The sequence below is a fragment of the Camellia sinensis genome, chromosome 10 (genome assembly GCF_055761805.1).
Source record: "Camellia sinensis isolate YWXY chromosome 10, ASM5576180v1, whole genome shotgun sequence".
Taxonomy (NCBI): Eukaryota; Viridiplantae; Streptophyta; class Magnoliopsida; order Ericales; family Theaceae; genus Camellia; species Camellia sinensis.
Genome location: NC_138970.1, coordinates 101,669,582 through 101,683,297, shown reverse-complemented (window position 1 = coordinate 101,683,297; position 13,716 = coordinate 101,669,582). Strand labels below are relative to the sequence as shown.

The 13,716-nt window shown below is 41.0% G+C and overlaps 1 protein-coding gene across 1 annotated transcript; it reads right to left on the bottom strand.

Moving 5' to 3' along the window:
• Positions 1 to 4,634: 4,634 nt before the first annotated feature.
• Positions 4,635 to 5,198, bottom strand: LOC145800596 (uncharacterized). The gene is made up of 2 exons (XM_082890301.1): positions 5,091 to 5,198; positions 4,635 to 5,045 (listed from the first exon to the last, which is right to left on the bottom strand). The coding sequence occupies exons 1-2, from the start codon at positions 5,196 to 5,198 to the stop codon at positions 4,635 to 4,637; spliced, it is 519 nt and encodes a 172-aa protein (XP_082746427.1).
• Between the last annotated feature and the right edge of the window lie 8,518 nt (positions 5,199 to 13,716).

Genomic DNA, 13,716 nt, shown 5'->3' with positions numbered 1-13,716 from the left:
TGGCCCCTAATACTCATTTGTCCTAGGCTTCTTTTGCTGGACCTAGTACACATCCTGTAGGTGATTTATCCTTTAAGTTTCCGAACATACATCATTCTCATTGACCTTCGAGTGAATCACATTGATCACTCGAGGTCCATTTGCTTGCTATGGTGGCGGTGGTGGTGCTGCCGGTGCCTAGGGTAGCCTTGCTTGCTCTTCCTTTGCTCTGGCTTCATCTACTAGGTCTCTTAGGTGTCCTTGTCTGACCAGACCCTCCAAGTGTGTTTTCAGAGCCCTACATCCTTGAGTCAAGTGCCCATCTTCATTATGGTAAACACAATGCTTCCCAAGGCCCATTTCCATAAACTCACCCGGGATCTTCTCTGGTGCACCGTAATATGGTTAGTTCCTGATCCTTTCCAGAATTTTGTAGATCGGGATTCTGAATATAGTGGTGACTGCCTGGGCAACTCTCAACCCTGTTTACTGCCTATTAAAACAAGTATTACCTCGGCCTCGCTTTGGTGAGCTGTTTTTCTTCTCTTATTTTGGTGCCTTCGCCTCTGGCGTGTCCTTTCCGGCTTTGGCATACTTTTCGATTCGTGCCATGAGCTCCTCCATACTTTTTGGTATGGCTTTTGAAAGTGATTTTCGAAACGGGCATTCATCCTCCAAGCTGTTTTTGAAAGATACGACTGCCAGCCCTTTGTTACATGCTAGTATTTGGTTGAACATCTTATAATACCTTTTGGCATGAGCCCTGAGGCTTTCACCCTTATGTTCAGAGCCAGTAGGGAGTCTACCCTCAGTGGCTATAACTTGTTTGTAACAAACCTGACCACAAACATCTCGGCTAGGCCCTCCCAACTTTTCACAGTTTCTTTCAGCAACTTAAGAAACCAATCCGACGTGATCTCCCAAAAGGATGAGGGGAACACCTTGCACAGTAACTGCTCATGCTCGCTGTATAAAGCCATTGAGTTTAAATGTAAGCAAACATGAAAGTTCGAATCGGACTTACAGTCACAAATCTGGAACCTTGGCATGTGGAATCTCTTTGGGGCCTCAGACCTATCTAGATCCACTGAGAACGACATTCTCGGGTTGACAGGGGGCGTGACCTTGACATTGGGTCGCTTCCTCTGGAGGTCATCTTTCAGATCCTCCTTCGTTCGACCGGGAGCTCGACTATCAACAGATTTCAGTCTTTTTTGCGCACAGTTTCCAGTGCCATTGTGTGTCCTCTTAGACTTCTCCTTATTCACTGTATCAAAGCAAAGGCCCTTCCCTGGATATGCTGAGGTTCCTTGGCGTACGTCCCTTTAGTTCGTGGTGTCTTCTGTGACTCACCTCATACTGACTCTACTCACCCAATATCCCATGAAGGCCAATGTGAGCGCTCATTTTCCTTGCCATGCTGCGGGACTGCTAGGATTATTTGATGCCCCCCTTTCTGGGTGTCTGTCTTGGCCGCTGGTACTAGTGTGTCTTGTAACGGGAATGGTGGTTGCATCACATTGTTCTACATCATGAAGTTGACAACCGACGCTATTCCTTTCATCTTGCCGTCCTTCCTCAGGCATCTATCCTTCCATACCTACAGGTCACTTTCGTTGTAGTACTCATCTCAGCTAGTTTTCTTCGAGGCATTCCCCTCTTTGCAATGTCCTTCTCCCCTGGATTCGGATCCTGTGCTTCTTCATTACAGTTTTCTTTCCCGACGTTTGGATCTGTATGTTCACAACTCCCACTCTACATGTTCACAACTCCCACTGTTAATGTCATCCCCAATTTTTTCTTCCTGTCCGTTATTGGCCATCTATTCTCCTCAAGTTCCCACAGACGGCGCCAAATTGTGGGTGTTGATTCTCGACCACACAACCAAAAGGGGAACTTAGCTGGAGAGCATCGGAAGAATAGATTAAACCCAACAACCTGCAGAAGAAGATGATAATTCGGGGGTAGTTCGTCTACCCGGGGACACTCCAACGATCAAGTTAGTAATCGATATCTCACAAAGATAGCAAATTGTTCTTAAACTCAAAAGAAATAACTTCTCTTCGACCCACGAGAGTGCCTTGCTTTTATAACAAGTAGCGACTTGATCCCTTTAGAAGCCTCACTTCAATGGACTCAGGCTCAATACTCATCCTGGACCTTCAGCTAGATAGAGATAAACTCTTCTTGATCCTTATCTTTATCCAAACTGAGGTCCTCCCCTGTTCTAGGACTCTTGTCCCTTATCTGCTTATCTCGGATTATGGCATCTCCGCAGATACTTCAGCCTAGCCGAGATCATCTCGGCAGTGTGAACAAGCCACATGGCACCTCGGTTGACAATTCGTGTCACTTTTGCCACGTGTTGTCATTCACAAAATACTTCCCAACAATACCTATGGTCGGAGACAAGCCCATTGTCGCCTGTCTCTACTATGTAGACAATTGGAGACCAATCACGATCCAACATGACTGAACTAGAATGGCCTGATGTTTGAACAAGTAAAGTAGGCTCCAAGGGTCGTGGCTTCTAGAACTTCGGCGGCGGTGGTGGTAGGGAAAGAGGAGAGTAATTATTTAATAATTTCGGAGTATAAACATGTGTTATTTTTATAGTATTATGATTGATGGAAAAGATGGGTAGGTGGAGTATTGTGTTAGGTGATTGATAAATATAAGAGACATATTGAATGATAATTGCTTAAAAAATATGGAATGTGATATTCTGAGAATATTCAATAATTTTCATACATACTATACATACATACATATATATATATATATATATAAAGCTATTGTGGTTATTTTCTAAGAAATTGTCCATATAAACTTAATGTTTTAATGGTCGAACCTTTAAAAAATTTAAATTAAATTTAGATTTATTGATTGCCTCCTATAATTTTCATCTGTATTTTATTAATTTTTACTTTCTTGTTTTTGGATGATGTTGATTGTTCGGCTCCAAATCAAGTTGACTTTTCAACGGCACTGTTTTTGTATACGGAAATTTATAATTATATTTAGGTGAACATGTTTTTTTAATAATTTTTTAATTTTTTGATTAAAATATGATGTAAAAAAATTAAAATATTTAGAATGACTTTTTAATTTTTACGAAAAAATATGTAAAAAGTAGAGAGAAAATGAGATCTTTGACTTTTTAGTATAAATTGTTGACTTTTTAATTTTTTTGTAATATTTTAGCTTTTTAACTAAAATCACCACTTACCAAACGAGACCTTAATTTTTTTTGTTTTAACTTTCGAATGCTTTAGACTAAAACCTCTAAAAAGTAGAGGAAATTATAATAAAAAAAATTAAAAAAACTAAGTTGGATTGTTATAATAAAACAAATTTTGAGATTTTAATTAAAATAATTTTAATTCTAATGTTTTGATTTATTTTTAATTTAAATCATCAATTTATTTTCATTAAATAAAATCAATAAAAATGATATTTTAATTATTAAATTCAATATATGTATAAAAAAATTTAAAATATAATTTTCATTTGTTTTTAATAACTAAAATACTATTTTTTTTTCTATTGATTTTACTCAACGAAAATAAGTAAATGATTTAAATTGAAACGAAATTAAAAAAGAAAAAAATTAGAGTTTAAATTGATCAAATTAAAAATCATGATTTATTTTATTATAAAGGCCAAAGATAGAAAAACTTCAGATTGTAAGTGTTCCAAGGTCGTGGCAACTCTTTGTCACCGATGTCTTCAAGCCGATATGCCTATTACAGGTAACCGAGATGATTCTACAAGGCCCCTCTCAATTTGGGCCAAGTTTGCCCTCCCTAGGATCCTTCTTGTTGCCAACCACTTTTCTCAGGACGAGGTTCCTAATCTTGAACTCTCTTGGGTTGACCTTCTTGTTGTAAGCCTTAGCAAGCTACTGCTGCTGCTGGTATGCCCCCAGCCAAATTGCTGGTCTCTTCATTCTTCTTCCAAGAGGTCTAGATCTCGGGCTAGGAATGCTTCATTGGTTCCACTCTCCTCTCCTTGGGTTCTGATTCCAGAGATGCCAACTTCTAGTGGGATTACTGCATCAGTGCCATATGTCATGGCAAAAGGAGACTTCCCAAGTTGATTTTCTCGACGTAGTCCGATATGCCCAGAGTACATTGGGAAACTCTTCCACCCACTTTCCCTTTGATGCTTCTAGCCTCTTCTTGATCCCATCGAAGATGGTCTTGTTGGATGCCTCTGCCTGTCCATTGCTCTGGGAAAGCTGGGGGTAGAGTAATAGTTTTTAATTTTGTACTTTGCATAGAAGCTCTTAATTAGCTTACTATCAAATTGGGTGCCATTGTCTGCCACAATGGCTCTTGGAATCCCAAACCTGGTAATGTTGTTCTTCCAGATGAAATTCTTCACATCAATATCTCGAATCTTTGCAAGGGGTTCAGCCTTTACTCACTTTGTGAAGTAGTCAGCTGCTACCAACAGAAACTTCCTTTCTCCAGTTGTCTGGGGTAATTGCCCAACAAGATCCATGCCCTATTGGGCGAACGGCCACGGGCTGGATACTAGATTTAAATCAGCAGCTGGCTGGTATATCAAAGGTGCAAACCTTTGACACTTTTCACACTTTCGTACATAAGCTTCAACAACCTTCTGCATGTAGGGCCACCAGTATCCCTGAGTTATGGCCCTATGAGCAAGTATCTGCCCCCGGCATGGCTTCCGCGTATACCTTCATGGATCTCGTATAGAAAGTCCTCGACCTGGGATGGATGCACATATCTCAAGAGAGGCTTAGTGAAGGACCTTCTGTAGAGATGGCGTTTTGCTGATAAGTAGAACCTAGCCAACTTCAGTCTTATTTTGTGTGCTTCCTTCTTGTCTGGTGGCAGCCTGCAATCTCTGAGGAACACAACTATGGCATCCATCCAGCTTGGACCCATCTCTACACACATTGCTTCGTATTCTTTAATGAGGGGTTCTACACTTGGTCCTATCAAATAATCAACCATGATTGTCCTTGGTTCCCTCGACTTTATTACACTAGCCAGGTTAGCTAAGGCATTGGCATGACTTTTATCATCTTGGCTAACCTGTTATAGCCAGCAATCTTGGATTAGTGCTAGCAGCCTGACAACCTCTTTGACATTGGCTATCATCCTTTCATCTCTGGCAGCATACTCACCTGTGGCTTGATTCACAATAAGTTGGGAGTCACAAAAGACCACCACCTCATCGGCTTCCATTGCTGTTGTTAGCCTTAGTCTACCATCAGTGCCTCATGCTTTGCTTCGTTGTTTGTCGCCTTGAATCCCAAATGGATTGATTGCTCTATCATTCACTTATCTGGTGATACCAGAACCACTCCTGCCCCCGCTCCTTGACGGTTTGAACTTCCACCAACAAACAGGCGAAAATAGTCGCCGATATAGATGTCACAGGGTTTGGTTTCTCCTCTTTCTTCTGCATTGTTGGTGTGGGGTTCTTTGGCCCTAGTTGAGTTTCTTCCTTCTCTCCCGAACATCCTAAGCCACGACTTATCGGAGCCCGCCTTGGGATTGAGCCAGGAGTGAACTCGGCCACAAAGTTGGCTAGAACCTAGCCCTTGATTGTTGTTCTAGGCCTGAATTCCAAGTCATATTGGCCCAATACCACTGCCTATCTAACTATTCTGCTTGTCAGATCTCCATGCTGCAACAAGGACTTCACGGAATGCTCAGTTAGCACCACAAGCTTGTGGGCTTGGAAGTAGTGATTCAACTTTTTGGAAGCCATCACTAAGGCTAGTGTTAACTTCTCTGTGGACAAGTACCGGGTTTCTACACTTGCTAGGGTTTTACTCGCATAGTATACCGCCTTTTGTTCTACCTCATCTTCGTGTATTACCACTGCACTCACTGTGTGGTCTGAAACTGACAAGTATAGGAACAATTCCTCTGCAGGTATTGGATTTGACAAAACTGGAGTTGTTGTTAGGTACCTTTTCAAGTCGGCTATGGAGACTTCGCACTCTTCTGTCCACAAGAAATCTGTGGCCTTCTTCAACAATTGAAAAAATGGTTTATATTTATTAGAACTTCGGTTGATAAATCTACTTAGGGCTGCTGCCTTGCCGATCAAAATCTTGACCTGCTTGGCTGAAGACGGGCTTTTCATATCAGGGATAGCCCTAATCTGATCTTGGCTTGCTTCTATGTCCCTCTTGGTGACCAAGTATCTCTGGAACTTACTGGACCAGACTCCAAATGCACATTGCATTGAGTCGGAGCCGATATGTTCTTAGGATATCAAAAACTACCTTCAAATCGGCTAGATAGTTCCCAGGTTCCTTGGTCTTCACGACCATGTCGTCAATGTAGACTTGGTCACTAACTGCTGTTAGGTTGCTCCTACATTTTTTTACCCGAAAGACATTACTCTATAACAATAGAGTCCTTTTGAGGTGATGAATGTCGTCTTCTCTTCATCTGGGACATACATTGCTATTTGATGGTAGCCTCTGTATGCGTCCAAGAAACTCATCCTCCAATGCCCTGAAATGGCATCTACTAACTGATCAATTTTAGGTAGTGGAAAACTGTCTTTGGGGCAAGTCCTATTCAGGCCGGTGAAGTTCACACAGACCCTCCACTTGCCGTTCTTTTTCACTACCACTGTGTTGACAACCAGGTTAGATAGCGGACTTCTAGAATGGCATGGGCTTCTAGCAGCTTGTGCACTTCGTCCGCAACTACTTCCATACGTACTAAGGTCGGCCTCCTTGCCTGTTGGATGACAGGTTCAGCTGACCTGTCTACATTGAGCCTATGGCAAGTGACCTTGTGGCTGATGCCAAGAATCTCATGGGGCGTCCAAACAAACATTTCTATGTTTGCTCGCAATACATCTTCTAACTCCCATTCCTCCTCCTCGGCTAAGCTTGAGCCGAGAAGGAAGAAGCGCTCTCCATTATCTTCCTGGACTAAAATCTTCTTCAAAGCCTCCTCACTCTTGTCGATTGGTTCTTTGTTGACATCATTTAGGACCTCCATGTCCTGGTCTTCAATTTCAACTATCTCTACTTCTCGCACATTGCAGGTGGACCTTATTGCTACCATGGAGCAATTTTTTGCCTACACCTGATCCCTTCTGACCTCCTCAATTCCATCCTCCGTTCGGAACTGCAACAGCTAGTGCAACGTTAAGGAAATAGCCCTCATTGCGTGCAACCATGGTCTTTCCTAAATAACATTGTAAGGGAAGGGGATATCAATTACTGTAAACTTCGCGCCTAGTTTCTTCATGCCTGTCTGCACCTCCAAATTCTTGGCTCCTAGAGGCCACGTTGGCATTCCGTTGAATCCAACCATCAGGCTGTTGGACTGTTCCAGGTCATCTGGGTGAAGTCCAAGCTCCTTGTAACATCTAACATACATGATGTCACAAGAACTACCTTGATCAACTAGTATGTGCCTCACCTAGCACTCTCCAATCTTTAGCGATTTCACCAGGGCATCGTTGTGTGGATGCTGCACCATATCCAGGTCTGCCTCAGTAAAAGAAACAACTGACCCCTAGTACTCATTTGTCCTAGGCTTTTTTTGCTGCACCTGGTACACATGTTGTAGGTGCCTTACCCTCTAAGTTTCCCTACGTACATCATTCGCATTGATCTTTGAGTGAATCATATTGATCACCTGAGGTCCCTCTGCTTACTGTGGTGGCGGCGGTGGAGGTGGTGCTGCCGGTGCCTGGGTTAGCCTTGCTTGCTATTCCCTTGTTCTGGCCTCATCTACAAGGTCTCTTAGGTGACCATGTCTGACCAGATCCTCCAAGTGTGTCTTCAGAGCCCTACATCCTTGAGTCAAGTGCCCATCTTCATTATGGTAAGCACAATGCTTCCTAAAGCTCATTCCCATAAACTCACCAGTGATCTTCTCTGGCGCTCTGTTAAATGGTCGATTCCTGGTCCTTTCTAGAACTTTGTAGACCGGAATTCTGAATACAGTGGTGATTGCCTGGGCAGCCCTCAACCCTATTTCTTGCCTATTAAAATTTGTATTACCTTGGCCTCGCTTCGGGGAGCCGTTTCTCTTCTCTTGTTTTGGTGACTTCGCCCCTCGCGTGTCCTCTTCTACTCTAGTATACTTCTTGATTCGTGCTATGAGTTCCTCCACACTTTTTGGTAAAGCTTTTGCAAGTGATTTTCAAAGTGGGCATTCATCCTCCAGGCCGTTTTTGAATGATACGACTGCCAACTCTTGGTTACATGCCGGTATTTGGTTGAACATCTCATAATACCTTTTGGCATGGGCTCTGAGGCTTTCACCCTCACTAATGTTAACCAATTTGACGCGATCTCCCTAAAGGACGAGGGGAACACCTTGCACAAAAACTGTTCATTCTTGCTTTACAAAGCAATTGAGTTTAAATATAAGCCGACATGAAAGTTCAGATTAGACTTACTGTCATAAATCTGGAACCTTGGCTTGTGGAATCTCTTTAGGGCCTCAAACCTATCCAGATCCATTGAGAACGGTGTTCTCGGCTTGACCGGGGACGTGACCTCGTCGTTGAGTCGTTTCCTCTGGAGGTAGTCTCTCAGATCCTCCTTCGTTCGATTGGGAGCTCGACCATTAACATATTTCAGCCTTTTTGGCCCGCTGCTTCCAGTGTCATTGTTCGTCCTTTTGGACTTCTCCTCATTCACTGTATCAAAGCAAAGGCACTTCCCCTCGATATGCTGAGGTTCCTTGGCATATGTCCCTTTGGTTCGTGGTGTCTTCTGTGACTCACCTCTTTCTGACTCTGCCCACCCGACATCCCATGAAGGCTGATGTGAGCGCTCTTTTTCCTTGCCATGCTGTTGGACTGCTAGGATGGTTTTCTGCCCTACTATCTGGGCATTAGTCTTGGCTGCTGGTACTGGTGTGTCCTACAACGGAAACGATGGTTGCATCATGTTATTTTGCATCATGAAATTGACAACCGACTGTAGGTCTGCCAACTTGTTTTCCATTCCTTTCATCTTGCCGTCCCTTCTCAGGGATCTATCCTTTCATACCTAGAGGTCTTTTTCGTTGTAGTACTCATCTCGACTAGTTTTCTTTGGGGCATTCCCTTCTTTGCCGACGTCCTTCTCCCCAAGATTCGGATCCTGTGCTCCTTCATTACGATTTTATTTCCCAACGTTTGGATCTGCATGTTCATAACTCTCACTGTTAATGTCATTTCCATCCTTTTCTTTCTATCTGTCGTTGGCCATCTATTCTCCTCAAGTCCCCACAGACGGCACCAAGTTATGGGTGTTGATTTCCGACCACACAACCAGAGAAGGAACTTAGCTGGAGAGCACCGACAGAATAGATTAAGCCCAACAACTTGCACAAGAATATGAGAATTCGGCGGTGGTTCGTCCACCTGGGGACACTCCGACGATCAAGTCAATAATTGATATCTCTCAAAAATAGCAAATTGTGCTTATACTTACAAGAAAGAACTTCCCTTCGACCCATGAGGGTGCTTCACTTTTATAACCAGTAGTGACCTGATTATCTTTATCCTTATCTTGATCCTTATCTTTATCCAGACTGAGATCCTCTCCTGTTCTAGGACTCTTGTCCCCTATCTGCTTATCTCGAATTCTAGCATCTCTGCAGATAACCTTGACCTAGCCGAGATCATCTCGGCAACGTGACCAAGCCACATGGCATCTCGGCTGACAATTCGGCATCACTTTTGCCACATGTTGTCATTCACAAAATACTCCCCACAATACCTATGGCTGAAGACAAGCCCATCACCACCTGTCTCTACCACACAGACAATTGGAGACCGATCACGATCCAACATGACTGAACCCTAACGGCCTGACGTTTGAACAGGTATAGTAGGCTCCAAGGGTCGTGGCTTCTGGAACTTCGGCGGCGGTGGTAGTAGGAAAAGAGGAGAGAGAAATCTAAAACCTCAAGAGAGAGAGAGAGGAATGAGAGGAGAGAGAGATAACAGAGCGAGGAGAGAAAAAAAAGTTTGGTTTTGTTCCATCAGCCTCTGCACCATGCATACGCTTAATTATTTAATAATTTCGGAGTACAGACACGTGTTATTTTATAGTATTATGATTGATGGAGAAGGTGGGTAGGTGAAGTATTGTATTGGGTGATTGAGAAATATAAAAGACATATTGAATGATGATTGATTAAGAAATACGGACACGTGATATTCTGAAAATATTTAATAATTTTCCATACATACTATATTTATATATATATATATATATATATAAAGGATAGTGTGGTTATTTTCTAAGAAATTGTCCTTATAAACTTAATGTTTTAATGGTTGAACCTTAAAAACAAAAAACAAAAAACAAAAAAAAAATTAAATTTAGATTTATTAACTGCCTCCTATAATTTTCATCTGTATATTATTTATTTTCACTTTCTTGTTTTTGGATGATGTTGACTTTTCCAAGGCATTGTTTTTGTATATTGAAAATTTATAATTATATTTATTTTTAAAAAAAAAACTTTCGAAGGCTTTAGACTAAAACCTCAAAAAAGTAGAGGACATTACAATAAAAAAAAATTAAAAAACTCAGTTTGATTGTTATAATAAAATAAATTTTGAGATTTTAATTAAATTAATTTAAATTCTAATGTTTTGATTTATTTTTAATTTAAATCATCAATTTATTTCGTTAAATAACACTAATAAAAAATAATATTTTAATTATTAAATTCAATATAAGTACACATAAAAATTTTAAAAGATATTTTTTCATTGGTTTTTAATAACTAAAATACTTTTTTTTTTCTATTGATTTTACTTAATTGAAAAAAAAAATTAGAGTTCAAATTGATCAAATTAAAAACTCATGATTTGTTTTATTATAAAGGTCAAATCTTGATTATTATTATTATTATTATTTGGTAATTTTCTCAATGTAAAATACTAAAAAGTAGCAAATAATCTAGGATGGCCATATTGCAAACACAATGATAGGATGCATTGTTGTTTGTGCGTGTTGAATTATGACCTCACAACTAAATTGGATCTCTTCGTTGAGATTCTAAAAACTAAGCCGAAGAGCAATTGCAGAAATAAAGAAGTCCAACACCTGCACATAGAAAAACAACAAGACTTGTAGCTCGTCCGCTCAGGGGCACTTTGACAATCAAGTCAGTCAACTTATCAATTAAAGATATCAACTCAAAATAACACATTAGTTCAGAACATACCTTAAACCCACGAGAGTGTCTACCTTTTATAATCATTTGTACCTTACCTTCCCTAAAAGTCTTACTTCATGAGACTTTATCCTTTACAAGGAAATCACTTATCCAAGACTCTTTCCATTTAGATTAGGATCAACTCTCTCAAGAGTCCATCCATACCCAAACAGGTAGTCAAATATCAACTAGGGCTCTTAGTCCGCATCCGAATATCTCCAATTTCGATATGATCGCATCGTATCTCAATAACCTGGATCATCTACGTGGCATCTCGGCTAACAATCTAGGCCATGTGGACAACCCTAAAATAATGTTCCCACAATTGTTCCCCAGGTTCTATTACCTCAACAACTTTGAGGTGATGGAACCTACTTCGTTTTACCTCCCAATATGTTGGCTAAATAACATGCTAGAGGACATCCTTCCGACCGTGACCATATCACTAACTGAGATCATGACTCGCTAGTTCAAGAACCCCAAGGTCAGAATATTACCGTCAAAACAAACATATTGACGTGTCACCGCCTCATTGGTTCTCACACGCCTCATCACTGATGTAAACTGCCTGACTTGATGTTAACTAATGTCAGCCATCACACAGTTACTAAGAAATTTGAATCATTCCACTTTGCCACCCCTTCAAATTCACGAAAACCTTCCACGTTCTCTCTCCACCTTTTCACTTCTTTATTCTCTCTCTCTACTCTCAAACTCTCTCTCTCTCTCTCTCTCTCTCTCTCTCTCTCTATCTTCATTGATAACCGTTCGAGCTCCTACTGCTACAACTACTCCATTCATCTCTTTCAACAACTGAATCGACTTTCTGCTCCGATCAAGAGCTTTGTCTTGCTTCGACGAACTTTAATCTGGGGTCCATTTCTTCATTAACAATTTGTAAGTCCCCTAATCCCTTACTTTTCCTTTCAATTCCATTGTTCTTGAATCTGTTATTCAATTTTTTTCAGTCTTCTTATGAATTTCTTACATATTTGCCTATGTCATCGCACCTTTAGACTTAAATCTGCGTTTGAATAATTGGAAACATGCTAGAAAACATAAAACCTAGAGAATTTGTAATTCATTGACAAAATATCTAGAATCTTTAAACTAGAACATCAACAACACCATCTTTTCTTCACCATGGGTATGCACAAGTGAAGAGTACACATTGTTACCAAAATCCATAATTTTCATCAAGAATTCCACATTTCGGATGATGTCCACATCGGTTAGCTGGCGGGGATGACTCCATCATACTTGGGAAAGCCTGCATGTACGTAGTGTCCTTCGTAGAAGGCAGAATCAAGTTCCCCCTTAACCTTTTATTTTGAGAAATGATGCAATTTTACAAACTAAACCCGATGCAATTAGCCATAAACACATTCTGAATCATTAATGGCATTGCCGAGTTACGTCACCGACATAATGCTTCAAGGACCCTGTCTGATGTCCAATATTGTCATACCATATGCGGTCTAAAATCCAAGAGTAGCACAACATACTACCTTAAACCTAGATCAACATCCAACAAAATGATAGCCAACCTTCTAGATTTCAACAATGGTGCTGGAGATGACCACTTGATTGTTTTGGGCAATTGAGAATTTTCTCTTATAACAACCTTCGCATTTTCCCTTTGCACAGAGGGATCTTGGGAGATCATGAGGTTAAATCTTAGATCTTTAGATCACTTATTTCTCAATCGCTTAAAACCATCATCTCATACTTAGTCAAATTTCTAATTCATCTTTCTCTGTTTTGCAAAACTTCCTCAGCCTTACAAGTTTATCCACAAAGTCTACGTTAAAAGACCAGACTTTACCAAGCTCCTTGATTTGTCTATCCAAGAATAAAATGCTGCACTCCTACTCAACTACGATATCCACTCCCCGATGTTCCATTAAGAAGCCGAACTCCACCATCAGCAACCACCTCGAGAAGTTTCGCTTGCCTAAATCAAGGCTCCACCTTTAACCCAACAGATCAGCCATCCATCTTGGCTTCCTCTCAACACGTTCCACCTGCCCAATGTTAATATCGACGTTGATAAAGTGATTACTTCGTAGCTAGAACCTGAACCAAGAAACAATGAGGTGTCACATTTCCAGCATACGATCCTGACAACCCTTCAATCATACTTGCAAAAATCATCCACAATGTAACCATCGCTACCACTGCCGATGAGATGGCCTGTTGAGCTGTTGTTACCGAAGACCTCTTGGTAGTCATCGCTAGCATCATCAACATCCAATCCACTCCTTTCGCTTCCTTAGTCCAAAAATTGAAGAAAGTTAAGAAGGCCAAGGCAAATGCTAAGCAAACTATAACACTAGCATTTGAGGACAAAGATCCAAATGGCTACTGAGGAGCGGTCTACTTTAGGATCAGTTAAAGCTTCTACCGAAAAATACCTGAGGTCAGTTGGGCCTGACTGATCAAGGGATGCCACTCTAGATGACACTTGTTCCCCTAAGATCCACATTGGTGACCGACTACTGAAAGTTAGAGATAGCACCTCTAAACACCCCGAAGTCGTTGCTGCGTTCATTAT

Excerpts from the sequence above, each read along its gene's own strand:
- LOC145800596 (XM_082890301.1), bottom strand. The coding sequence starts at position 5,198 with ATGGAAGCCGATGAGGTGGTGGTCTTTTGTGACTCCCAACTTATTGTG. Across the intron at positions 5,046-5,090 it reads TGATAGCCAATGTCAAAGAG|GTTAGCCAAGATGATAAAAG; the intron begins GTTGTCAGGCTG and ends TGGCTATAACAG.